This window comes from Pan paniscus, chromosome 6, assembly GCF_029289425.2.
Source record: "Pan paniscus chromosome 6, NHGRI_mPanPan1-v2.0_pri, whole genome shotgun sequence".
NCBI lineage: Eukaryota > Metazoa > Chordata > Mammalia > Primates > Hominidae > Pan > Pan paniscus.
Window position 1 is genome coordinate 5815532 of NC_073255.2, and position 25398 is coordinate 5840929.

General features: G+C 58.2%; 2 protein-coding genes across 53 annotated transcripts in view; both read left to right on the top strand.

Annotated features, from left to right (window-relative positions):
• The window catches only part of SUN1 (Sad1 and UNC84 domain containing 1), a 61481-nt gene extending 59023 nt beyond the window's left edge, over positions 1-2458 (top strand). For all 49 annotated transcript variants that reach the window (XM_034963435.2, XM_063606164.1, XM_034963438.2 and 46 more), the window contains 2 exons: positions 35-127; positions 778-2458. In XM_034963435.2, the coding sequence (XP_034819326.2) occupies positions 35-127; positions 778-894 (210 nt within the window). In that variant the 3' untranslated portion in view covers positions 895-2458. The remainder of the gene's footprint in view (positions 1-34; positions 128-777) is intronic.
• Positions 2459-3956: 1498 nt separating this feature from the next.
• On the top strand, positions 3957-24200 carry GET4 (guided entry of tail-anchored proteins factor 4). Of its 4 annotated transcripts, none has more exons than XM_034963475.3 (9): positions 3957-4286; positions 13519-13597; positions 14032-14113; positions 14833-14982; positions 18323-18461; positions 19681-19821; positions 21526-21601; positions 21685-21757; positions 23099-24200. In XM_034963475.3, exons 1-9 carry the CDS (start codon positions 4132-4134, stop codon positions 23185-23187), a joined length of 984 nt encoding a protein of 327 aa, XP_034819366.1. In that variant the 5' UTR covers positions 3957-4131; the 3' UTR covers positions 23188-24200. The 4 variants fall into 4 exon arrangements, with proteins under 4 accessions (XP_034819366.1, XP_008971371.2, XP_008971376.2 ...); XM_008973123.5 differs by lacking the exon at positions 3957-4286 and adding an exon at positions 5380-5822; XM_008973128.6 differs by lacking the exon at positions 3957-4286 and adding an exon at positions 5380-5777.
• The last annotated feature ends 1198 nt before the right edge of the window (positions 24201-25398 follow it).

Genomic DNA, 25398 nt, shown 5'->3' on the forward strand with positions numbered 1-25398 from the left:
ATTCGTTCATAATTGTGTATGGTCTTGTTTTCAGGGATTAGAAAATGAGTATCAGGAAGAAGGGCAGCTTCTGGGACAGTTCACGTATGATCAGGATGGGGAGTCGCTCCAGATGTTCCAGGCCCTGGTAAGAACTGGGACTGGCACTGCCTGGGGTCTCTGAGTCCCACAGCTTGTCGTGAAAGCAGGGCCCAGCTGGCATCAACAGACTGGAAAGCAGCGTGAGGACCATCCTTTGAAAAATGTGAACCTGCGCTTCCTGGCTCTGCGTTAATGAGCCTTTCCATGGCTAATAGCGTTCTCAGTTTTACCCGTGCTTCATGCCCTATGATACATTACTTACAAGGATCATATTTAAAAAGTTAACTTCCGGCCAGGCGCAGTGGCTCACGTCTATAATCCCAGCACTTTGGGGGGCCGAGGCAGGCGGATCACGAGGTCAGGAGTTCGAGACCAGCCTGACCAACATGGCGAAACCCGGTCTCTACTAAAAATACAAAAATTAGCCGGGCATGGTGGTGCACGCCTGTAATCCCAGCTACTCAGGAGGCTGAGGCAGAATTGCTTGAACCCGGGAGGTGGAGCTTGCAGTGAGCTGAGATCGTGCCATTGTACTCCAGCCTGGGTGACAGGGCAAGACTCTGTCTCAACAACAACAACAAAAGGTTAATTTCCAACTTAGCTGCTTCCTGTCAGACGTCATATTTGGGGAAGTGATTGGGCTTGGGGTTATTAATATGAAATACATGTATTTTTTTTTTCCCACCTTGATTTCAGAAAAGACCCGACGACACAGCTTTCCAAATAGTGGAACTTCGGATTTTTTCTAACTGGGGCCATCCTGAGTATACCTGTCTGTATCGGTTCAGAGTTCATGGCGAACCTGTCAAGTGAAGACACTACTCATTATTTTTGTACATTTTTGTATATACTGGGACAGCCTGAAACACTGGAATCCTTCATGGACGAGGGCATATACAATGATGGGACAGTGCCACACTCCTTCAATAAACGTGGCTGCTGGCCAGAGGACGTGAGCGTGTGATGGGCGCCTTGGCACCACCTGTTGGGTGCTCACTGCCTCTGCAGGTGCAGAGGGGTCAGCAGCAGGAGAAGCGTGTTGAACACGTGGCTCTCAGACACTCCTTGTTTTTAACGGGAAGCTCTTTGCATTTGCATTTCCTCGACAAAGGAGCAAAGCAGAGGAAGCTGAGAGTCTGGCGTGTTCTTGATGCTTTGGTCTTCAGCCTTGCACTGGCTCTTCTAAAGGACTTTTGGAGGGCAGATAATTTCATCTGTTAAATCCAACACACATTTCTTTCAGGGAAAAACAATGTCACCAAATTTTCAGAGTTCTAAACTCCTTTCCTTCAAGCCGGGATTTTCCTTTTTTCAGCACCAGTAGGTACTAAGTCTCCAGACGGGGAAATAACTAAAATGTGTTTTTCTGCTTTGTTCGCTCTTACTTCTGAGGAAGGTTTCCAGTCAGGACTCGCTGTACCAATATCCGTGGAGGAATATGGGAGCGTTTTGCTCTCCTTGTAGGCTGAAGTCAGTCTGACTTGAAGGGGGCTGGTTTGGATCTAAGCAAACACCCAGATGGGGTTCTGTGGTCTCAGCAAGGCTTTTCCTGTTGGGAGTCACAGTAAACAGAAACCCAAAAATCTCATCTTGGGTGTTTTCAGGGCTCGTTTTGAGTTTTGCTGAATAAGGAGCGCAAGACGCCCTGAGCCTCCCTCTCACTGGTGGTGATAAGAGGAGCCGTCTGGTGTGTCAGGGTCACGAACCCGTTACATTTCAGGACGATCCTTTTTCCTTCAGCAGCATTTGTTACTGGCTGTGGCTGGACTCTGCCTTTTATTACAGCTGTCACCATTCTCACGTGATTCTTGTGAGACTCTTTGGTTATAATTACTATTTAATATTTAGACTATTTTACTGAGCAGACTTTATAAATGAGATATCTACAAGGCACTTAAAGTGTTACAGATGTTTTACCTTAAGAATTATTTAAGTTGTGTTAAGACAGTTTTCAGTGTACCGTAAATGTTGTGTTTTCAGAAAAAGACAAAACGATGGTGCTGACTGGTTTTCTGTATATTGCACAACAGTCCTCAAATACACTGATGTATGAAACTATTCATACATCAAGCAGCATTTTTTTCACTCTCCTTAGAATTGGAACTATGCAGTTAAGGCAGATAAAATGTACAGATGTTTCATATATTACAGGTTACATATATAAATCAAAATTTCCTATATAAAACTGATTTGGGATTTGGGGTGGAAATATTTTGAATATTAATTTATTTTTAAAGATGCAAGATAGGACTTTGTGCAATGTATTTTTGTAAATGCTTTTCAAAATATCTGTCTTTGGTAGTGCTTCTTCTGCTGCCACCAAATTGATAAGATGCTATTAAGAGGTTTAAATAAAGAGTTTTAATTTTTAAAAGTGCATGGGATATAAACAGTCTATTTCTTTTCTCAGTTTGTCTGTTTCTGCCCCTGGGATGTGGGGAGGGACTGGGTTTGATGGTTCTTGTTGGCAAGCTCTGTAGCACAGCCTTTGAATGGTAACCTGTCCTCCAAGACCTTGAGGCCTCAAGTGTGCCAGGCACCTCTTTCTGTGGGGCACCATTTCCACTTGGAAAACGGACTGAATTACAAGTTGCTTGATGGGCAGAACATTAGGAAAACTGATGCCTTTCCTCAGGACACAGTTTTCATCGCTGCTTCTGTAGCTGAAGGCAGGTGCTGGCACCAGGTCACAGACGATAGCACACACACCACACTGTTTTGCACCTGGCTTTTCCCCAGTTACCAAGTGTGTCCCGTAAGAACCTTTTTGTTTTTAACAGCTGTTTTTGTCCATTGTATGCACGGCTGGATCATGTTGATTCAAGCAGGGCCCAGCTTAAAGGCCCTTGTTTCCTCTTTTTTATTATAAACAATGCTAACCTATAAGAGTGGGCTGACCCTGTAAATCCAACGGAGGAGTCTTCGGACCAAACCGCTTTCAAACCCCAATTCTTAGAGCCAAGCCGTTTCCAACCCTGCATGGCTAGGGCTGGGCCTCAGGCCCCGTTTCTAACTCTGACTAGGATTTGGACCCCGTTTCCGCAGCCTGACAGGGCTGGAAGCTCTAGGCCGACCCAGTTCCCCCTTCCAGCAGGACCCGATCCTGGAGGAGTGAGCCGTCCACCCAGGCACAGCCGCAGGTCCCCAGCCTCGGCCAGGGAAGGACCGCAGGTGGCCTTTCAAAGAGGAGGAACGCCCCTCAGCGATCCTAAGAGGTTGTTTTTGTTTGGAGACACAGTCTGGCTCTGTTACCCAGGCTGGAGGGCAGTGGTGGGATCTCGGCTCACTGCAACCTCCTCCTCCTGGGTTCAAGCAATTCTCCTGCCTCAGCCTCCCGAGTAGCTGGAATTAGAGGCGCCTGCCACCACGCCCAAATCATTTTAGTATTTTTAGTAGAGACGGGGTTTCGCCATGTTGGCCAGGCTGGTCTCGAACCCCTGACATCAGGTGATCCGCCCACCTCGGCCTTCCAAAGTGCTGGGTTTACAAGCGTGAGCCGCGGCGCCCGGCCCTATAAAAATATTTATAATTTAAACATTTTACACATTGACCTCTATAGCTCAATGGCTGCTCTTACACCGCGCGCGTGGGGAGGGTCCCACCCCGGGACGCTGCCTGCTCGGGGTCAGCCGCCGCCGCAGCCTCAGTTTCCGCGCCGCGCCCCGCCAGGCAGTTTGGTGCCACCCGCCATTGTGGCGCGAGCCAGTCCCGGCCCCGGGTCACATGCCGCTCCCGGGCCCGCCTTGGGCCACGTGTTGCCTGCGGACCCGCCCCTGGGTCACGTGTTGCCTGCGGACCCGCCCCTGGGTCACGTGTTGCCTGCGGACCCGCCCCTGGGTCACGTGTTGCCTGCGGACCCGCCCCTGGGTCACGTGTTGCCTGCGGACCCGCCCCAGGTCACGTGCAGCCAGCCGGCGCGCCCGCCCCCGATTGCCCGCGACTCCTCGCGGGCCACCGTAGAAGGGCGTCGGGCGGCCGTCGGGACGGAAGCCGGGAGGCGCTGCCGACCGCGCCTGCGACAGCGTCAGCCCTGCGCGGAGCGCCGGCCCGATGGCGGCGGCGGCGGCGATGGCCGAGCAGGAGAGCGCCCGGAACGGCGGCCGCAACCGCGGCGGCGTCCAGCGTGTGGAGGGCAAGCTGCGCGCCAGCGTCGAGAAGGGCGACTACTACGAGGCGCACCAGATGTACCGGACCCTGTTCTTCAGGTACCCGCGCCCGGCCCTCGCCGCAGCCCAGCGACCGCCCCCGCCGCCTCCCATTGGCCGCGCCGCCTCGCCCCGCGCCCCCATTGGGCCGCGCCGCTGCCCGTCGCGGGGGCGAGCTGGAGCCAGGGGCCGCGGGTCGCCCGGCGGAGGGTCTGGGCCGCGTCTCCGGGGTCTGGCCCTGTGTGGCCCGGCGCCCCCGTTCCCTCGGCCTCTGACTCCCGCCTCGGCTTCCTTCCCCTCCCCTGCGTTCCTCCTCGGCCTTCCCCTACTCCCAGCCTCCACCTGTTCCCTCCTCCGTCCCCACACGCCCCTCGGCCTTCCTCTGTCTCCTCGGCCGCCTCCCGCCTCGTCCTTCGGTCTCTTTCTCTCTCTCCGGCCGCCTCCCCCGCCCCACCTTGGTCTCGCTCTCTCTCTCTCTGGCCTTTAAATCCTTCTTCCTTTGCATCTCTCTCCCCGGCCTCTCCCGGCCCCTCGTCTCTCTGTCCTCGGCCTTTCCTTGCCCCCCGCCTCGCTCTCCCTGGCCTCCCCCTGCCCCTCGTCTCTCTCTCGCCGTCCTCCCCCTGCTCCTCGTCTCTTTTTTCCAGCCTCCCCCTGCTCCCTCCGTCTCTCTCTCCCCGGCCTCCCCCTGCCCTCACTCCCGGCTCTCTCCCCTGCCTCCCTCTGCCCCCCGCCTCTCTCCCTGTCCTCCCTCTGCCCACCCCCCGTCTCTCTCTGTTCCTGCTGCCCCCAACGCCGGCTCTCTCCCCAGCCTCCCCCTGTCCTCGTCCCTTTCGGCTTCCCTCTCCTAGCCTCCACCTCCCCTGGACCTCCCCCACCTCTCCCGTAGCCTCCCCAACTCCGCTTCCTTCCGCCGGGCCTTCACCTGCTCCCCACCCCATATCTCCCTGTCCCAGATCTCCCTGCCCGGCCTCCCCCTCCCTATTCTCCGGCTCCACCGCCCCTCCCCCACCTCCCTCCACCTTCCCTTGGCCCCCACCTGTACCCCTCCCCGTGGCCTTCCCAGATCTTCACCTTCCCCCCCGGCCCCCCGCCTTTCTCTCTCAGGCCTCCCTGCCCGGCCTCCCCCTCCCCTTCCTCTGTCTCCACCCCTCCGGGCCTCCCCCTTGCCTCCCCCTTGCCTCCCCCACCTCTCCCCCTGGCCTCCACCTGTTCCGCATTCCCCCACCTCCCTGCCTCCCTCCTCCTGGCCTTCAGGTTCTCCAGCCGGGCCCTACACCGGGCTCCGTAGGAAGTCGCTGGCGTTCCTCTCACCGAGGGTCCAGGCTGAGGGTGAAACCGCTTCTCTGTTGACGCCGCCCGGCCTGCCGAACCGAGTCAGCCGCCTCTGGACCTAGGCTCGGTGACACCTGCACGGCCGGTGTAGCCTGGAGGGCGAGCGCGAGCAGAGCTGGCTATGCTGGGTTAACTGCACGCCCCTCGGGACTGTGACCGCTTGGAAGTTCCAGGCTGCTGCGTGGCTTGGTTGATTCTCTTCAGGACTGCTCTGTTCCAGTATTTTTGCTGTCATACAGTTACTGCAGAATGTTCAGTTGTTCTGTGTGTGGCATTCTGTAAATTATGCATATCAGATTATCTCTTATGGTTCAGGTCGGGGAACAGTCTGGCCAGTCACTAGGAATTGGGTCTGTTTTAAAGATCATTTCAGAGGATTTAGTCTTTTCCATGGGGTACCTTTACTTCTAAACTGCCACAGGGCCGTGAATGTTTTGATATTGTATTTAAGGGCAGTTGGTCTGGGCTTTATACAGTTTGGGCCTGGTTTTCAGGGGTTTTTTCCTTTTAATAAACTTTTTTTTTTTTTTTTTTTTTGACGGAGTCTCGCTCTGTCCTCTGTCCCAGGCTGGAGTGCAATGGTGGGATCTCGGCTCACTGCAACCTCCACCTCCCGAGTTCAAGCTATATTCTCCTGCCTCAGCCTCCTGAGTAGCTGGAATTACTGGCGCGCACCACCACGCCCGGCTAATTTTTGTATTTTTACTAGAGACTGGGTTTCACCATGTTGGCCAGGCTGGTCTCGAACTCCTAACCTCGCGATCCGCCCACCTCGGCCATCCAAAGTGCTGGGATTACAGGCGTGAGCCACCGCGCCCGGCCAGTAGACTTTACTTTTTAGAGCAGTTTTTGGTTTACAGCAAAATGGAGTGTGGTGTGTCCTGAATTCCCCCTTTGGACAGCCTCCTGCCCCACAGACACCCCCGCCGAGTGGAGTCCCTCAGCGACCCATCACCCACATCGGGGTGCATGCCTGGTGTGTGGGGGGATGAGGAACCCCATGAGAGCATCACGCAGTGCAGCTCCACTCCCTGAAGACCCTCTGCTGGGCCTAGATTTTAAATATTTTCTTTCCATAGCAAGTGGAATTGTTACCTGGAAAACTCTGGAGGTGCCACTTTGGTTGTAGTTTGCTAGTTCATGTTTGAATTAAACACCGTCTGTCGTGCCCAGCCTGTGCCTGTGCCCCGCTGGCTGGAATGTAGCCTGGGTAAGCGAGTGGCCCGCACGCAGCGGTGCCACGTGCTGGTGAGCCCAAGCGAAGGTGGACTCAGCAGCCCCAGCCACGGAGTAGATGCCATTTCGTTGCTTAAAACACTTGTTTGTGCCAGGAAATGAGAAAAGAGGAGTGTTTGTGTCGGTAGTTGTCAATCTTAGCTGACCTGAACGGGCTGGGATGAGGTCCTGGCATCTGTGTTTAGTGTTCACATTGTTTGTACGGACACTACTGAGCAGCCCGGGCTCAGGACAGTGCATGTGGGCCCCTGATCGTGGGCTTATGAGGAGACATCTTACATGACCTGAAGGGCAGCCTTGTTTCCAGAATTTTCTATTAACCTCAACATAGTATAAATACACACCAGCCAGGCTACATCGCATTTTACTGTTGTGTTGTAGATGCTTTTCTTCTTTGAAAACTGAGCTGCTTAATTGGTTTAGAAAGAGATTCGCGTTCCTCCTTAGATGGAACTACTAATTTTATCTCTGGAAGAAACAAGTCTTTGATGCATGACGTTTATAGCAATACGTTTTTAATGCCGGTTGAATTTGTCACTGAACATTTAGCAGCTCCCAAATGGCACGGGTTGTGATAGCGCCTTCAACCCGATTGTTCTTCAGGGATCAAGGCAAAGGTGTCAGGAGGCACTAAACCGTACAACGCGAGCCTTCCCGTGGGTAGAGGGGCCAGCCATAGAGCTGTGTGATGGGGAACTTTTATGCTGTTCAAGATTCACCCTGATGCCTGCCGTGCCTAGGAATTTGTATATAAATATTTGCCCAATTTGCCGGGCGCAGTGGCTCATGCCTGTAATCCCAACACTCTGGGAGGCCGAGGCGGGCAGATCACCTGAGGTTGGGAGTTCAAGACCAGCCTGGCCAACATGGAGAAACCCTGTCTCTACTAAAAATACAGAATTAGCTGGGTGTGGTGGCGCATGCCTATAATCCCAGCTGCTCCAGAGGCCGAGGCAGGAGAATCGCTTGAACCCAGGAGGCGGAGGTTGTGGTGAGCCGAGGTCACGCCACTGCGCTCCAGCCTGGGCGATGAGAGAAACTCTGTCTCGATAAATAAATAAATATTTGCCCAGTGATTAACCAGCAAAAATGGATCTCCCCCGAAATAAACACAGTGTTCCTTGTTTTGAGCCACTTCTACGGTGACGAGGGATTTGTCAGTTTTGGTTTTCAGTGATGAGTCCCTGGTCAAGGGTGAATTTTCACAGTGAAACGGGGGGTGATGAGCATTCTGCTCCCTTAAGCCCTCTAGACAGCAGGTCCTGCTGGCCGCATGTGACATCATGAGGTCACCTGGCAGGGGCACGGTGTGGCTTAGCTCGGAAAGCCTGGGCTTTGGGGTCACACGCCACCTCTTACAGGGCCCGGGACACGTTAGTGAACCTCTCAAACCTTGGCTTGGAGCCTTTCAAGCCCGGAATGAAGACTGAGTCAGCAGCGGCAGCTGTCACCTCGCTGTCACCCACTGAGACACCGTCGTTGTCTTTCCGGGGTAGAATTCCGTGTGGATTCCCAGCTCTGCTTCAGAGTACTCCATGGGTGTGTCGCTGCCAGAGAAGTCACATTCCCCAAGTTATGCTTTTTGTTTTTTGAGACAGAGTCTTGCTCTGTCGCTCAGGATGGAGAGCAGTGGCGCGATCTCAGCTCACTGCAGCCTCTGCCTCTTGGGTTCAGGCAATTCTCGTGCCTCAGCCTCATGAGTAGCTGGGACTACAGGTGCCCGCCACCACGCCTGGCCAATTTTTGTATTTCTTGTAGAGACGGAGTTTCACCATGTTGGCCAGGCTGGTCTCGAACTCCTGACCTCAGGTGATCCGCCCGCCCCAGCCTCCCAAAGTGCAGGGATTATAGGTGGGAGCCATAGCACCCAGCCATTTTTTAAAATGCTTTTCTGTCAATAAATATATGTAATTGCACATTTACATTTAAATATTTATGTAAAATGTATAATTTGGTGAGGTCTGACATGAATGAACTATGACCAGTCAAGACACAGAAATACCACGGCACTGTGGGGCTCTGCAACCAGGCCTCCTCGCCCCTACTCCCACCCCACCCCACCCCATCCCCGGCACCTGTGCATCTGCGGGCTGCACTTAGGTGAGGTGGCGTTTCCTGGAGTTTTACGTATGTGGAATCACAGTGCGCACTTTCTGTCTAACCGCTTGAATTCATTCACCACGGAGGCTGGGAGACTCCTCCTGGAGCGTCCGCAGTTCCTTTTATCGCTGAGTGGTTTTCCCTGTGTGTCTCCAGCACAATCATTTATCCCTTCAGCTGTCGGGTAAATTTACCAAAAGATACTGTTTGTTGACTTATTTTTAAATATTCTTATGTTTATTTTAGCCTCGGGCAGGTGTGCAGGCTTAGTTGATTTATTTTTAAATATGCTAATGTTTATTTTAGCCTCAGGTCTGTGTGCAGGCTTGGTATATAGGTAAACTAGTGACTAGGGTTTGTCGTACAGATCATTTCAGCACCGGGTACCAAGCATGGGTACCTGACAGTTTTGTTAAAATGGTTTTCTGAGCCTCTCCCTCTTCCCTCAGGCCGGCCCCAGTGTGTGTTGTTGGCCCCTTTCTGTCCCTGTGTTCTCATCATTCAGCTTCCACTTGTAAGTGGGGAAGTGCAGTGCCCGGGATTCTGTCCCCGCATTAGTTTGCGAAGGATAATGGCCTCCAGCTCCATCCAAGTTCCTGCAAAGGGCATGATCTCGTTCCTTTTTATGGCTGCATAGTATTCCGCGGTGTATATGGACCACATCCTCTTTATCCATCTGCCGCTGACAGGCCCCAGCTTGATTCCATGTCGGTGCTGTTGTGAGTGGTGCTGCAGTGGGCATTTGAGTGCGTGCGTCTTCATGGTAGAACCATTTAGAGTCCCCTGGCCATAACCCAGTAGTGGGGTTGCTGGGTCGAACGGTAGTTCTGTTTTTAGTTCTTTTAAGAATTGCCAGACTGCTTTCCAGGATGGTTCAACTAATTTACACTCCCACCAGCAGGTACAAGCGTTCCCAAGAGATGCCATTTTAACTCACAGCCACAGCAGTTGAAGGTGAAGGAGAGGGAAGGAATTGGGAACCCAACAGGTTGGTGTCCCTGGATGTGTGCCCCGCAGAAGTCGGGCAGCAGTTCCTGGTTCGTGTGGTTACGCTAGAGAGAAACTGACCTTGCCCCGTGGACGGCGCGAGTTATGGGCGGCCGACCTTGCCCCGGGGATGGCACGGGTTGTGGGCGGCCGACCTTGCCCCGTGGACGGCGTGAGTTATGGGCGGCCGACCTTGCCGCCCGGGGATGGCACGGGTTGTGGGCGGCCGACCTTGCCCCGTGGACGGCGCGAGTTATGGGCGGCCGACCTTGCCCCGGGGACGGCGCGGGTTGTGGTCATCACCTGCTTTCTCCAGACTTCTCCCTGCTGGGACGAGGAGTCAGCTCCCAGGCCAAATGGATTATTGGGGCACTTCGGAGCCACCATCCAGGTCTTGAGGAGCCTCAGCCTTGGCTGTAGTATTTGTAGATTGGCATTTAGAAACTTGGTGTGGCTGAGACCGCAGCCCAGGAGGCTGTGACCTGCAGCAGCCGCCCCGCTGCCTGCCCGCACGGTCGTGGGTCTGGCTCTTCCTGCCACTTGGCTCCTCCTGCAGTGTGTTTGCGTGATTTTTTTTATTGCGGCCTCTGACCTTCTTTTGTCTCTTCAGTCATCTAAAGAGATTTTTAAAAGGAAAATGGTCTAGTGTGTGCTGTGCACACCGTAGCCCAGGGCGTAAGAGGAGCGTCTTGTGAAGGAGCTATACCTGCCGGCTCAGGTCTCTTCTCGGAGTGACTCCTGGCAGAGCAGAGCAGTCCTCAGCCCTCCTTACGTCCAGCCAGCCCTGCGTCGGGGCGTGAGTGTGCTTTAGCTCGCGGCAGTTGGCGGAGGGGTCCTTGTGAAATCTCCTCTGGCCCCGTCCCGAGGCACCTGTGTGTGTCTTGAGTATTTCCTCTTCATCCTTCACGTATCTCTGACAGCTGAACGTGCAAGCCAGCTTCCGTCTGCCAAGAGAGAAGGGCGGGATTCGCCCCATGAGCTCGGTCTTTCTTCATTTGACACCGACAGTCTCGGCCACTAGTTCTAATGCTTGCGTTTCTGTGTTCTGCTTTTTAATGTTTTTGTAAGAGAAGAGCAAAATCAGCTAGATTGTTTGCCCAGACACTTTGCTCTGTGGATACAGATGTTTTGGCTGGCAGAGAGCACCAGCGCTCGCTGACTCTCAGCGCCTGTCAGCAGGCAGAAGCCGTTTCCCTATCTGGAAGGCATGTCTGGGTGTCCACACGGCACGGCCAATAGTGCGCAGCGTGCAGAGCCGGGCCGGGAGAAGGCCCGGCCATGCCCAGCTGCCCCCCACTCTCCCCAGCCTCGGGCTTGAGAGGGTACCTGTCCTGGCTTAGTCACCTGGAAACCAAAATCCTTCGCAGCTTCCAGAATTCTCCAGTACAGGAGGAGAAGCCGTCCACGTTCAGAGCCGCCTTAGACGGTTTGCCTGTCACCGGCATTCCTGGACCTGGAAACGGGTGCCCCCAGCCAGGCCGGGGACCACTGTGTGCCCAGAATTCTCCTCCCGTCCTTTTTCCCCTTGCCCGGCTCCCAGCTGCCCAGGGAAGAAGGGAGCTGGCCGCAAGGCACAGTCCAAACCAGGCCGGGGGCTGTGACCATCGGCAGTGCCCCCCAGAGCAGGCTCCTCGTGCAGGAATATGGGTCACTGCCTTCCAGGGAGTCCTTTTTTTCTTCTGGTTTCTAAGTCGCCACCTCTTGCTTTACCTCAGATAGAAGCATCCAGAACGCTGTAGTATCAGCAAAGCAGAAGCTGGTGTGGTGCTTGCTCAGGGTCGGTGCATGTGGTTCTGCCCACGGCCCCACCGGCGGCATCGTGAGGCCGGGCGTGTCTGGGAGCTTGTTTTTCCAGAGTGCCCTGTGCCAGACGGCTCCCGGCCTCCTCTGAGTCAGTCATGTCCCTGCAGGACTGGAACTAGGACGGCCGGTCACAGAGTCAGTGGTCCTGTCGAGGCTCCTGCTGTGGTGTTGGGGTGGGTCTCCCTCCAGAACCTTCACTGTGCGGGGAGCACAGCAAAACCGGAGGCCTGCCAATGGCCTGCAGGCTGACGGGGGTGCGGGGGCACTTTCTCTCTTGGGTGCAGGCTTTTCCCTCCTGGTGCCCTGCCTCTGTGCAGCACGAAGGGGTCTCCTGTCGGGGGAGGGCCTGTGTGCCGGGCTAATGAGATGCCCGGATGTGGCGGGGCTGTCTGTGTTTGGGGTCCCTGGCTGTGGTGCCTTCTGAAGAGGAACCCTTTTCTGTGGTTAACTGAGCATCCAGCCCTTTGCGTTCTCGGCTGGCCTTCCCGTCCTGGCAACACCAAGGTCATTCTGGTCCTCAGTGGCGTTGCTGTGTCTCTTTATCACCTCCACTGCAATTGTTTTTTGTTTGTTTGTTTTGGGGGGATGGCGCCTCGCTGTGTCATCCGTCTAGGCAGTGGTGCAATCATGGCTTACTGCGGCCTTGACCACCCGGACTCAAGCAGTCCTCCCACCTCAGCCTCCCGAGTAGCTGGGACCACAGGTGCATACCACCATGCCCAGCTAATTTCTGTGTTTTTTGTAGAGACAAGGTCTCACTATGTTGCCCAGGCCAGTCTCAAACTCATGAGCTCAAGCGATCCTCCTACCTCAGCCTCCCAAAGGGCTGAGATTACAGGTGTGAGCCCCCGAATCCGGTGTGCACTGCTGTTTACTTAGTATTTTTCTTTAACTAGATTTATTTTTAAACAAGGCTTTGTCCAAGGACATTTGGCTTGCAGGCACAGAGCTGATTCACTCGTTATGTATCTTTTGATAATAAGGCAGCGATCATTAAGAAAAACGTGTAGCCGATGAAATAACATGTTCTGGGCCCCACCACTGGACTGGGAGGTGCAGCGCATCCAAGCAGAGGCTGCCTCCTGCCCTCCACGCCTGCTGCTCTCGCAGGCAGGGGCTCTGCTGCTTACAGCAGTGCGGCCATCTCGGCTTCTCTCCACATCGTCTGTCACGCGCTGGTCCCCACCATACCTCTCGCCACCCCGTGCCTCTGTCCCTGTGCGGCCTGAGGAGCTCCAGCTTTCCCTGCCAGCGGTGTTCTGGGAGTGGGGACGTGATGCAGGGCGAGCATGATGCAACGGGGCACCCCAGACCCTTCCCTCCCGTGGGGGGAGGGGTGTGGCACGCAGAGGGGCAGAGGGCGGGGACACTGGCCCCGTGGGGGAAGAAGGTGCTGTCACAGCCGTTACTGTCCCCCGTGGGACCCCAGCCTGGAGCCCCCCATCCTTTGGCTCCTGCCTGTGGCCGCTCAGCTCTCAGGTGGCCACATGCACATCCCCTGCTCCTTCCCTGCGCACCTGCCCTGCCCAGTGGCCTTTCTGGTCCCAGCTACTGAAACCGGTGAGCTGCTCCAGGGTGAGGCTGCTTTCTGGCTCCTGGTGTGTTTGGACACAGATAGGCCCTTAGTGTCCAGAGGCGCCCCATGCAGCCCTCATGGTCAGCAGGACACCCAGGATAGACCCCCTCCACGCAGCACCTGGGCCCTGGGAGCGGCTGCTTTTAGGATGCAACCTGTTCCTGGGCGCTTTGTTTTTAGCTTCTGACCTGGAGATGAGCGGGGGAGTGCGGTGGCGAGGGCACGTGGGCGCGGCTCACGGTCTCCTCTCTGTGGCAGGTACATGTCCCAGAGCAAGCACGCGGAGGCCCGGGAGCTCATGTACTCGGGAGCCCTGCTCTTCTTCAGCCATGGCCAGGTAAGCCGTCTTGCTTCCTCCTGCGTCCCTTTCTGCTCTGGGCAGGCAAGTGGAGGTGGGAATGACCTCCCACCTCCACTGATGGGCAACCTTGCGCTGCCCTGGGCCTCGGCCACTGGGGCTGTGGGTGGCAGAGGGGCCCAGAGTTCCCCCTGGCTTGGCTGCTCCACTCTCAAGGCTGGGGCTCTGCACTGCGTTTGTGCACGATGGGGCTGAGAGGGCGTTGTGTTGGTATAAACGGCCCTGTCCATTTTCATGTGATTCTCGGCCAGGAGCTCTCTTTTTCGGCGGCATTGCCGAGGGACGTGGTGCTCAGAAGAGACTCCTCAGCACCGGCCGCACTCTGGCTTCTGCTGGAAACCCAGCCTTGTCTTTGCTGTCCTGAACAGGTCAGGGCTTTGTTCTTGATTCTTGTGTGTTGCTTTCTCTTGTAGCAAAACAGTGCAGCCGACTTGTCCATGCTGGTCCTGGAGTCCCTGGAGAAGGCGGAAGTGGAGGTGGCTGACGAGCTGCTGGGTGAGCATCCGGCCCTTCACCCCGGGACCCTGTGACAGCGGCCCCAGTACGCCCCTCCCCGGGTCTCTGCGCTGTGTTTCGTGTCTGCGTTTGGGGGTCTTGTGTGCTGTGGGGTGAACTCTGCTGCAGAGGCAGTTCCCACCCGGTCTCAGTGAGCCAGGCCCCCTGGCTGACCCTGGCGCGAGCACACGGCAGGCTGAACAGGACCTGCTGTGATTCGTAGGCAGGGCATGACTGGGGCCCTGTTCTCTCCACTGCTCCGATGGACAGTGGCCTCCCCGCCAGCTGGCAAGGTGGGGCACCACTTTGGCTTGTCGGCCTGTCCTGTCGGGTGACGTGCGGTTGGCAGAGCCCTTCTGTGAGCTGCCCGGCTGCGAGTCCCACTCCTAGTCCCTGCTGCTCTGGGAGATGCCCCGGGCCAGAGCCAGGTACCCAGAGCGGCCACAGCTGTTCCTGGACTCCAGCTCCCCACGGCACCTTCCCCAGCCCCCGCCTCGGCCAGGGCATCCGTCCTTCCTTCCTCGCTGTGCTCTGGGGCACATGGCGCTGGCACTGCGGTGGGCAGCTCAGTGTGGTGGTCCACGGCTCACTCAGGGACGCCCAGCAGGTTCCTCTCCCTGTTAAGTAGTTGCGAATGGAAATCCACTTCGGTGGGGCATGTGGGACAGAGAGCCGGAGTGGCCGTGCGTTCCTCTGATGAGGGTCTGTGCTGTTTGCAGAAAATCTGGCTAAAGTGTTCAGCCTGATGGACCCCAACTCTCCTGAGCGCGTGGCCTTTGTGTCCAGAGCCCTGAAGTGGTCCAGTGGGGGCTCCGGGAAGCTGGGCCACCCCCGGCTGCACCAGCTGCTGGCCCTCACCCTGTGGAAAGGTAGGCCTGGGGCCAGGGCAGGCATGGGCACCTCTCTGTTCTCGGCTTTGATTTGCACCGTGCGTTCCAATACATCAGGGTCGCCCACCAGGGCAGGGATGGGGTTTCACCCTGTGGTCACGCGGGCCGGTCCATGGAGGCCCATGCGCCATGCTAAGCCCGGGATCAGAGCCACTGCACCCGAGAAGCTGCGAGAAGGGGGGCAGGCGGCCGCCTCTCCAGGCCTTCCCGTGGGACGTTCTGACCCTCAGGGAGGCAGCCGTGCCTTCACGGGGCCTATGCGTGCTGCTGCTCCTTTCTGGAACGTTCTTTCCAGCGCTGGGATGGTGCTGTGCCCTGTTTTTCTCCTTTACGCTGACCTCATCTTCTGATGAAGCCTTTGCGGGGATTAATCACCCTGTGGTGGGGTCTGGCTGTCTGCGTGGTGTGGTTGGTGTTCTTAGTTCCAGGTCTGCAGCTCTGAGGCGGGAGTGGTGCTGGGTAGATATTCATTGAGTGACTTGAACGAGGTGCTAATGGGGGTTTAGAAGCGTCCTCCCCAGGGCATTCCCTGGGATGGCAAGTGGCCCCAGCGCTGTGAGATGGTCTCCTTCCTGCCGTCAGGCGTCAGGAGGCCTGCTCGGGTCTGCATGTGCCTGGGCTTGGCGGGTGGGGAGGCGGCACCCAGGGCAGCCCCCGCATTGGAAGCTCTAGGAACTTGGATCTAGGCTGAAGGCCTTTGCTCTAAAGTTCCGGGTTGCTGAGCTTGGAACAGCTCCTCCTAGACACAGCGTGGCGCGGGAGCAGCTGCATGAGGGCCCACGTACTCTGCACACGTCAGCAGCCCATCCGACCTTGTCCCTGGTCATGCAAAACGCACGCCCATCCGACCTCCGACCTTGTTCCTGGTCATGCAGGTTCCGCCTGGGCTGTGACGGGAGGCTCGGCGCCCTCAGGCACCTGGCAGGCTTTCCCGACCTTCTCCCTGAGCGACAGGAATGGGAAGTGAGCAAATCCAAGTAGAATTAGGAGGCTCTCCTCAGAGGAGCCTGGCGGAACCTGGTCCTGGCTGTGTGCCGAGTGGCGGGGCACCCACAGGGAGATGAGCCAGTGCCTATCTCTCGCCTCAGTCTCCCCGTGGTCGCCTCCTTCCTCAGAAGGGGCTGGCCCAGGCTGGTGCCTCCTTGGCCCCTGGAGCATACCTGCTGCCGCCTTCCCTGGCCTCTGGCGACAGCAGGCCTCCCGTACTCCACCTGTCCCCCAGCCAGCATGGCTCCACACAGAACACGGCCGCAGACAACCCTCCTGTGTCCTGCATAGCGAACCACCGCTCTGCGTGGGCCCCACTGCCAGGTTAGGGAGGCAGGAGCTGCCCCCACCCCCTGCCCGGGAGCTGTCGTCTGTCTTTCGGACGAGTCAGGAACAAATGCGTCAACACTGGGTGGCCGCCCTCGCCACTCCTGCGCACGGGCCCTGTGGGGAGAGCCAGGCAGTGGGTGGCGTGGGACAGGTGATGCCCATGCCCAGTGCTCAGGAGACCTGCATGGCAGCTCCTAAGATGGGTACAAGCGATCATAAGGAGGGATGTATGTGTCTCATCTCCCCACCCACCACGGGATCAGGTTGAGGCCGTCCAGGGAGTGCGTGGGAGGGCTGCGCTGGGCGCATCTGCAGAGATCCCCTGAAGAGGGGCCCTGGCTGCCTCCCACTGGGGTAGGTGCGGGCCCAGGTCCCCGACACCGTGACGGTGCTGTGGGACTTTGATGGACCTCACCCGGGGAGCCCAGGCCTGCTCCACGGCAAGGTGGCCACGCACTGCCTCTGCAGTCCTGAGCACAGGCTCCATACGGGACCTGAGGCCTGGGCTCCATGACACTTGTGCTATGTGCTTCCCTGGTGCTTCCCTCCTGGGGATGAAATCACACCCATAGGTAAAGGTTTGGGAGTGGAGGGAGACAACAGGAGACAAAGCAAGGTGACGAGGACTCTGGCAGCCACAAAGGCAGCGGGAGGGCCCTGGAGGCTCCTGTTGGGCAGCGCAGTCAGGAAAGGGCCCACTAGGTGGGAGAGGCAGGTGGCTGGTGAGTGCTGAGATCTGCACCACGAGAAGGGCTGGGCTCCCAAGGCATGCATGGGGCCTGGGAGTGGAGGGAGTGAGAGCGGGTGTTAGGACGGGGTCTGGGAGTGGAGGGAGTGAGAGCGGGTGTTAGGACGGGGTCTGGGAGTGGAGGGAGCGTGAGCGGGTGTTAGGACGGGGTCTGGGAGTGGAGGGAGTGCGAGCGGGTGTTAGGACGGGGTCTGGGAGTGGAGGGAGCGTGAGCGGGTGTTAGGACTGGCCTGGGAGTGGAGGGAGCGTGAGCGGGTGTTAGGATGGGGCCTGGGAGTGGAGGGAGCGCGAGCGGGTGTTAGGACGGGGCCTGGGAGTGGAGGGAGCGCGAGCGGGTGTTAGGACGGGGCCTGGGAGTGGAGGGAGCGCGAGCGGGTGTTAGGACGGGGCCTGGGAGTGGAGGGAGCGCGAGCGGGTGTTAGGACGGGGTCTGGGAGTGGAGGGAGTGCGAGCGGGTGTTAGGACGGGTCTGGGAGTGGAGGGAGCGCGAGCGGGTGTTAGGACGGGTCTGGGAGTGGAGGGAGCGCGAGCGGGTGTTAGGACGGGTCTGGGAGTGGAGGGAGTGCGAGCGGGTGTTAGGACGGGGTCTGGGAGTGGAGGGAGCATGAGCGGGTGTTAGGACGGGGTCTGGGAGTGGAGGGAGCGCGAGCGGGTGTTAGGACGGGGTCTGGGAGTGGAGGGAGCGCGAGCGGGTGTTAGGACGGGGTCTGGGAGTGGAGGGAGTGTGAGTGGGTGTTAGGACGGGCCTGGGAGTGGAGGGAGCGAGAGTGGGTGTTAGGACGGGCGTGGGAGTGGTGTGTGTTCATGAGCTGTTGAGGGTTGGTCGTTGGGTCAGTGTGGTGAGAACATCAGGCTGGTTTCTGCTGTTGATCTACGTCCGAGGTGCCCTGGCCTGGGCCCTGATTATATTGCGCCCTGTAAGTTGCTTCTGGTAGGTGAGAAGGGTCACATGGTAACACTAATTGGTTATCACAACGCACCAATGTGCGGTTGGATTAAGCAGCTCCAAGAGCTTGGAGAATCAAGGTGTTGCATAGCTGAGTGATTTTTCCCCGTGGATCTGTTGATTTGGTGCTGCGTGTGAGGCCTGGGCTGGCTCTGAGTCCCTATCAGGACCTCTGCCTCTGGGCTCTGGCTGGGCTCTCCTCCAGGGCGGGCAGGTGGGCTAGAATTAACATGGAGTGTCTTTCCCCCTTTCCTGTTCTGTGTTATATTCGTGAAATGTATTTACATTTTTCTGTCTTTCCTTTGCAGAACAAAACTATTGTGAGTCTAGGTATCATTTTCTGCACTCAGCGGACGGGGAGGGCTGTGCCAACATGCTGGTGGAGTATTCCACGTCCCGCGGCTTCCGCAGCGAGGTGGACATGTTCGTGGCCCAGGCCGTGCTACAGTAGGTGTCTGTGGCTCTTCGGGGTCTCGGCTTCCATTGCTGCCTTGGCCGGGCGGCCGTAGAGCAGGTCCCCTTGTCCCCTGTCCGAGCCGAGCTGCAGGATAAACTGAGTTCACTCTGGGCAGAGCCCACAGTGCACTTGTCAGCACTTGTCAGCCTGACCCATGATTTTTCATAAGTTTAACCAATGTTAAGAAGTATTTTAGAAACTCCCCCTTTCCCGACGGGCACTGGAGTGCCCTACACATGCCCCTCGCCTCTCACCCACTGCCGGGAGGCCCTGTGGTCTCTGCTGTACTCGGGCCTGCCTCGGCCAGTTCTTTCCCGCACTATCTGGAAATACGTGGAATTGTGAGCATCTACCCCGCGGCCCCTCCCGCCAGCTCGCTGGGGCGTCCTGCAGGCTGGGCTCTGGGCGCTGTCTGCTCCTGCGTGGTCCCTTCCGCCAGCTCGGGCGCTGTCTGCTCCCGCATGGTCCCTCCCGCCAGCTCGCTGGGGCGTCCTGCAGGCCGGGCTCCGGGCGCTGCCTGCTCCAGGGGCTGGCCTTCGCTTCCTTTCTCACGAAAGCCTTATTGTGCCCGTCAGTTTCTTCCCACAGAACAAATATGGATTTCAAGGCGGGCGTTGGGGATTTGATGTAGGATTTGGGGACAGACATCCTCTGACCTCAGTGCTGCCCGCCGCGGAGCTTTGCCAGGAGCTGGCGTCCGTGACTTAAGTGAAAAGCTGGGTCAAACCCAGAGCTCCCTGGCTCTGTGCCACGCCGTGTACATCTTCTCTGGGCTGACAGTGGCCCTGCCCCTGGGGCGCTGAGCCCTCCCTGTGGGTCCTCGAACAGAAGCCAGGGTCTGTGCGGCACCCACCAGCTGCTGGGCCGTGGCGGAGTGTTCTGGTGCGGGCCAGCACCTGACCGGTGCGGGCGGCCTCAGGAGAGGAGAGCTTGCTCAGTGCGTCACGTAGTCAGGGCTCAGGCTGGCGCCCGGCTCCAGAGCCTGGTCACATTCCCAAGCTTCATTCTCTTCACCTGTGAATTGCAGGCTTCCCTGGTGTGCCCTGCACATGAGGGAAGACACACGTGAAGCACTTGGTCCCTCCATGGCCTCGGGCCGCGGGAACCGTGGGCGCACGAGCTTGGAAAGGACATGTCGGAGGCCGGCGCCTGTGCGGGCAGAAGCTGTGTCCTCCAGCCCTTCCACCACCAGCATGTTCTCATTTCCAGGTTTCTCTGTTTAAAAAACAAAAGTAGCGCATCGGTGGTCTTCACGACGTACACCCAGAAGCACCCGTCCATCGAGGACGGGCCTCCGTTTGTGGAGCCGCTGCTTAACTTCATCTGGTTCCTGCTGCTGGCTGTGGACGGGTGCGTCTTGGGATCCTGCAGGGGGAGGGGGCTGTGAATGTGCAGGTTGTGTGTAGACGTGGTGGTGTGGATAGCTGTGTGGGTGTGTGTGCAAGAGTAGCCATTGTGTGGGTAGCCGTGTGGGTATATGCATAGGGTATGAGTGCTGGGTGTAGACGTGGCATGGGTGTGTGTGCAGGTCTGTTGGGTGTAGACATGGTAGTGCGGGTAGCTGTGTGGGTGTATGTGCAAGTGTAGACATGGCGTGGGGGAGTGTAGGTGTTGGGCCTCTGGTAGTGTGGGTGTGTGCAGGTGTGGGGTGGTGTGGGTGCAGACGTCTGGGGGGTTGTGTGCGGGTGTTGGGTATCCATGTGTGGGGCTGTGTAGACGTCTATGCAGGTGTGAGTGCAGGTGTAGACGGCGTATGTGCAGGTGTTGTGTGTCTGGTGTGGGTAGTTGGGGTGCGTGCAGGTATGTGTGTTGTGTCTAGACGTGTGGGTAGCTGTGGGGGTGTGCAGGTGTGTATACTGGGTATAGACGTGGCATGGGTTGCTGGGTGTGTGTAGGTGTTGGGTATTTGCAGGTGAGTGTTGGGCGTGGTGTGTGCAGGTGAGTGTTGGGCACGGGCATGGTGGTGTGTGCAGGTGAGTGTTGGGCGCGGGCGTGGTGGTGTTTGCAGGTGAGTTGGGTGTAGGCATGGTGTGTGCAGGTGAGTGTTGGGTGCGGGCGCGGTGGTGTGTGCAGGTGAGTGTTGGGCGCGGGCGCGGTGGTGTGTGCAGGTGAGTGTTGGGCGCGGGCGCGGTGGTGTGTGCAGGTGAGTGTTGGGCGCGGGCGCGGTGGTGTGTGCAGGTGAGTGTTGGGCGCGGGCGCGGTGGTGTGTGCAGCTGAGTGTTGGGCGCGGGCGCGGTGGTGTGTGCAGCTGAGTGTTGGGCGCGGGCGCGGTGGTGTGTGCAGGTGAGTGTTGGGCGCGGGCGCGGTGGTGTGTGCAGGTGAGTGTTGGGCGCGGGCGCGGTGGTGTGTGCAGGTGAGTGTTGGGTGTAGGCGTGGTGGTTGCAGGTGAGTTGGGTGTAGGCGTGTTTGCAGGTGAGTGTTGGGTGCGGGCGTGGTGGTGTTTGCAGGTGAGTTGGGTGTAGGCGTGTTTGCAGGTGAGTGTTGGGCGTGGGCGTGGTGGTTGCAGGTGAGTGTTGGGCGAGGGCATGGTTGCAGGTGAGTGTTGGGCGTGGGCGTGGTGGTGTTTGCAGGTGAGTTGGGTGTAGGCGTGTGTGCAGGTGAGTGTTGGGCGCGGGCGTGGTGGTGTGTGCGGGTGAGTGTTGGGTGTAGGCGTGGTGTGTGCAGGTGAGTGTTGGGCACGGGCATGGTGGTTGCAGGTAAGTGTTGGGTGTGGGCGTGGTGGTGTTTGCAGGTGAGTGTTGGGCGCGATCGTGGTGTTTGCAGGTGAGTGTTGGGCGTGGGCGTGGTGGTGTGTGCAGGTGAGTGTTGGGTGCAGGCATGGCAGTTGCAGGTGAGTGTTGGGTGTGGGCGTGGTGGTGTGTGCAGGGGAGTGTTGGGTGTGGGCATGGTGGTGTGTGCAGGGGAGTGTTGGGTGTGGGCGTGGCAGTTCCAGGTGAGTGTTGGGCGCGGGCGTGGTGTGTGCAGGTGAGTGTTGGGCGCAGGTGCGGTGGTTTGTGCAGGTGAGTGTGGTCCTGTCCTGCTCACCCAGCACATCCCTGTGTGTCTCTGTCCCAGTGGGAAGCTGACGGTGTTCACTGTGCTGTGTGAGCAGTACCAGCCATCCCTCCGGCGGGACCCCATGTACAACGAGGTGAGGGCTTGGGGCTGGGGAGGGAGGAGGGGATCCCACGGTCTGGGTCCGCCCGCTCTGAGCCCGCTGCCTGTGCCTTGCAGTACCTCGACCGCATAGGACAGCTGTTCTTCGGCATCCCGCCCAAGCAGACGTCTTCCTACGGGGGCCTGCTCGGTAAGCCGGGGCGCCCTTGTCACACCCACTCCAGCCCTGGGTCGGTGTGGGGTCATCGTCTCTGCCCAGGCAGGTCCAGTGCGGTCCTTCACGTGGAAGTGGTTTTCTGATCTTTTAAATGTTTCTCAGTTTACTTTTGTTAGTAGGAAATTAGATTTCAGAGTTGAGAATTCTGGCACGGTGGCTCCCAGCCCCGTCTCCACTCCAGAGCTCCCCATCCCTGAGGTGTCTTCCATTTCCTGGCAGGGATCACATCGCGTGGCTGGCTGCGTGCTCCCCCGTCTCTCTGTGCGCCATGCTAGGTGGCCTCCGTGAGCCTGGTGTGCCCGGGACGCTGCCGGCCGTCGTGCTGGGGCAGGCAGTGCTGCCGTGGCTGTGGGGTCGCGGCGGGGCGGGTGTCTCACTGTGGGTGGTGGTTCATGGCACCGCGGGACAGGCCCCTCACTGAGCCGCCTGCCTTCCCAGCGTCACCTGTCTGGGCGGTGTGAGGTGGTGACCTCTCCCCACAGATGTCTGCCGCGGTGCAGCTGCGTCCTTTGGCAGGCCCCGTCCTCCCCGGATGCCCCCCCAGACACCCTGGCCCTCACCGTGCCCCGTGACACAGGCGCCTCCACCCCAACACCCGTCAGGAGCGCCCTGACTCTTCTGACTCTCCAGTCGAAACCGCAGCCTGAGCTCCCGTTCCACAGAAGCGCCGTCAGGGCGTGTCCTGAGATGGGGTGACGTCGTGGATAAGAGAGGGTGACACTGCCAATGCCGTGTCTTTGTATTCAAAGAACACGGTGTAACGTCTCGTTTGGGTTCAGGAGACTTTTGGAGCTTTGGCTTTGTACGTACAGAGTAGTTGTTGATTGGATAAAAATCAGATGACAGTGACCGCAGTTGGCCCCTGTGGGAGCAGCCGTTGAAGCTTTGGCACATCCAGTTGATTCATGTGTCACTGTAGGGCGCAGTGTGCTCTACAGCCGCACTTCTCTGCTGAAAAATCTCTTTCCGTGAGGTGGTGTTGGTTCTGTAGGTCCCTCCGTGGCTCCTGTTGGTGGGTGTGGAGGGTGGTTCTGTAGGCCCCCGTGGCTGCTCCATGGCCCCGTTGGTGGACGTGGGAGGGCGGTTCTGTAGGCCCCCATGGCTGCTCCGTGTTTGAGTATCTCTGTGGTCGTCGGCTCCCTGGCCTCCAGAGTGTCCTGTCCCGGGGTTCTGGGTCGTAGACAGTAGCGTTGTGAGGCTTTTGCTTGTTCCATGGGACACTGGGACACCTTGTGAGACGTTTGTGGGAAGGAGGGGCTTGGGGGCCTGTGGGAGGCTGCCCAGGCCTGACTGCCATGGTGTTTTTCTTTCCAGGGAACCTTCTGACCAGCCTCATGGGCTCCTCAGAGCAGGAGGATGGGGAGGAGAGCCCCAGTGACGGCAGCCCCATCGAGCTGGACTGAACTGGCCAGGCCACGTGGAGACACCACGGTCGACGACGGCTGGAGGGACGTTTCAGAGGCGAGTCCTGGGTGGCTCCTCGCCTTGGGGGCTCCTGGCCCTGAGGCTGGCGGTGGCCGCATGCCGGCGCGTGTCTGTTTCTGTGCGGCGGCTCAGGGTGGCGCCGCTGCTGCTCACTGTGCTGCTGTGACCCAAGAGTGGGGCGTCGCCCCTCCTGGCTGCCGCGTCCCCCGAGATTGACCCACAATAAAGCACAGGCCTTACCGCGGCGTCACCCTCTCCCACTCCTTTGTTCTGGGTCCTTTCGCGAGGGCTGATGGGCGGCACAGGAGGCCCGTCCTCAGGGGGGCTGCGCACATCACGCTCCTTGCCGGGCGTCCAGCACAGCTGCGGTCACCAAAGCAGGTGCTGGCCCTCGGACCTGAGAGCCCAGCCAGGGCCCATGTGGCCTGCAAATGGGAGCGGCTGTTTTTGAACACGGGGTCATTCTGCAGTCAGGACGAACCGGTCCCCGTCGCAGACGGAGTGCACGTGCCCTGCGCCACATCCTCACGCTCGGTGGAGGGGCGCGTGCGGCGGGACGGTGCCTACGGGTACTTGCAGCTGTGTCCCATGTGGCATCCCAGAGCTGCGCCCTGCTGGTCTCTGTGAGCGCCACGCTGCTGTGCTGGAAATGCCGCTTTAAAAAGGGATACCGTGGGACTCTGCCCGTCTCTTTCATAACGCAATATTTATTTGTATTGGGTGATGATTGATTCTTTCGACCTAACATTTTGGGTTTTAACCAAATAACCGGTCCAGGAGTGAGCAGCTCCATTCTGTCAGATGCTACTCCAAATGTTACCAGAACAATGACAAAAGGGGAGACGCTCTATTTTTTCAGTTAAATGACAGTTGTAGATTGATACGCAGTTGTGCATGGGAAGGGGAAACGCACAGCTTTATTTACTGTAAAGTGGAATTTAAGGAAGGCTTGTGTGAACCGTTGCGCATAAATAAACCCTTTCTACCGGGCTGTGCAACGCTGGTCCTTTCTTGGGCGCTGGTGTGGGGGATCTCTGCTCTCAGGGCTGTGCCTGGGAGCCCCCAGAGGAGGCATACCCTGTGGCCAGACTGCCCGTGCGTGGACGGAGCAGAGGGCTATCAGGAAGTCACGTTCACTCGGCTGTGATTTTAGAAATAAGTTTTGTGTAATTTCATCAAAATTCGTAAAAATCAAATCCACCAGGTCTGGGTGTCACAGCCTCAAAGAGCAGGCCCTTGGGCTGCAGGGGAGACAGTGGCGCAGAGCCCCAACCCTGTCCTAGGTGCTGACAGGACACCCGTCCCTCCCGTGTGGCACTTGCTTTGAGCAGCGAGTTCGATCGGAGTGACCAAGGATTTTGCATGCGGCGTCACTCGGGCTTACCGTGAGACGGCAGGAACAGCCGGCCGGAGCCCCACAGGCGGCCCCTCGTGGCCCGTGCTGAGCCTGCGCCGCGGCGTCTGCCTCTGTGTGCCTCAGGACTTCGCAGCGGAGTCACGGTCCGTCCCTGCGCCTGCTGCCAGCGAGGGGATGCCCTTCCCCACAGCTGTGTCCACGCGGGGAGGTGTGGACAGCGAGTGAGCGACCACCTTCTGTGCCTGCGCACCTCGCCTGGTTCAAAAAATTCTTTCCCCCCATTAGAAAGTTGTTCTGTGGTTTTTAAAATGTGACAGTCAGTGTCCTCAGCGCACACGTGCACATTGGGGGACACGCACTCACACACTGAGCATGTGCCCACACTTCCACGCCATGGGGAGGGTTGTGGGCACTGCTGGTTTCCCCCGGGGGTGTGTCCAGCACAGCCCAGGGCTCTCCCTGACCCAGGTCCACTCCTCTCACCTCGGGTTAGGACCGTGGCACCTGGTGAGGTTGCGGGGCACTTGCCTGGGGTTTCAGCTCCAAGTGGGGGTACCTCGCCCACATCCTCGTCACCAGCACAGCTGCCTTGGGGACCCCTAGGCTGGGATTGGGAGACCTCTACTCCGCCCTCGGGTCCCAGCTCCTCATTGGAGAAGTGGGATTCAGCATGTTCTGTGTGAGGGCTGAGGGGCCCAGCATGGGGGGGTGGGCTGGCAGGCACAGGGGACCCCCGACCCGGGATGCATCCCCCACACTGTCCTTCATGCTGAGCTTGGCTTGGCTTTCAGTCTGTGGACTCTACCCAGGAACTGCCTGGCAGCCCTCAGAT

Bases quoted from the DNA above. Each gene is read 5' to 3' on its own strand.
- GET4 (XM_063606166.1), top strand. From the start codon at position 11,667: ATGTGGTTCTGCCCACGGCCCCACCGGCGGCATCGTGAGGCCGGGCGT. The intron at 14,983-18,322 runs GTAGGCCTGGGG...TTTCCTTTGCAG, and splicing joins GGCCCTCACCCTGTGGAAAG to AACAAAACTATTGTGAGTCT. The intron at 18,462-19,680 runs GTAGGTGTCTGT...TCTCATTTCCAG, and splicing joins GTGGCCCAGGCCGTGCTACA to GTTTCTCTGTTTAAAAAACA.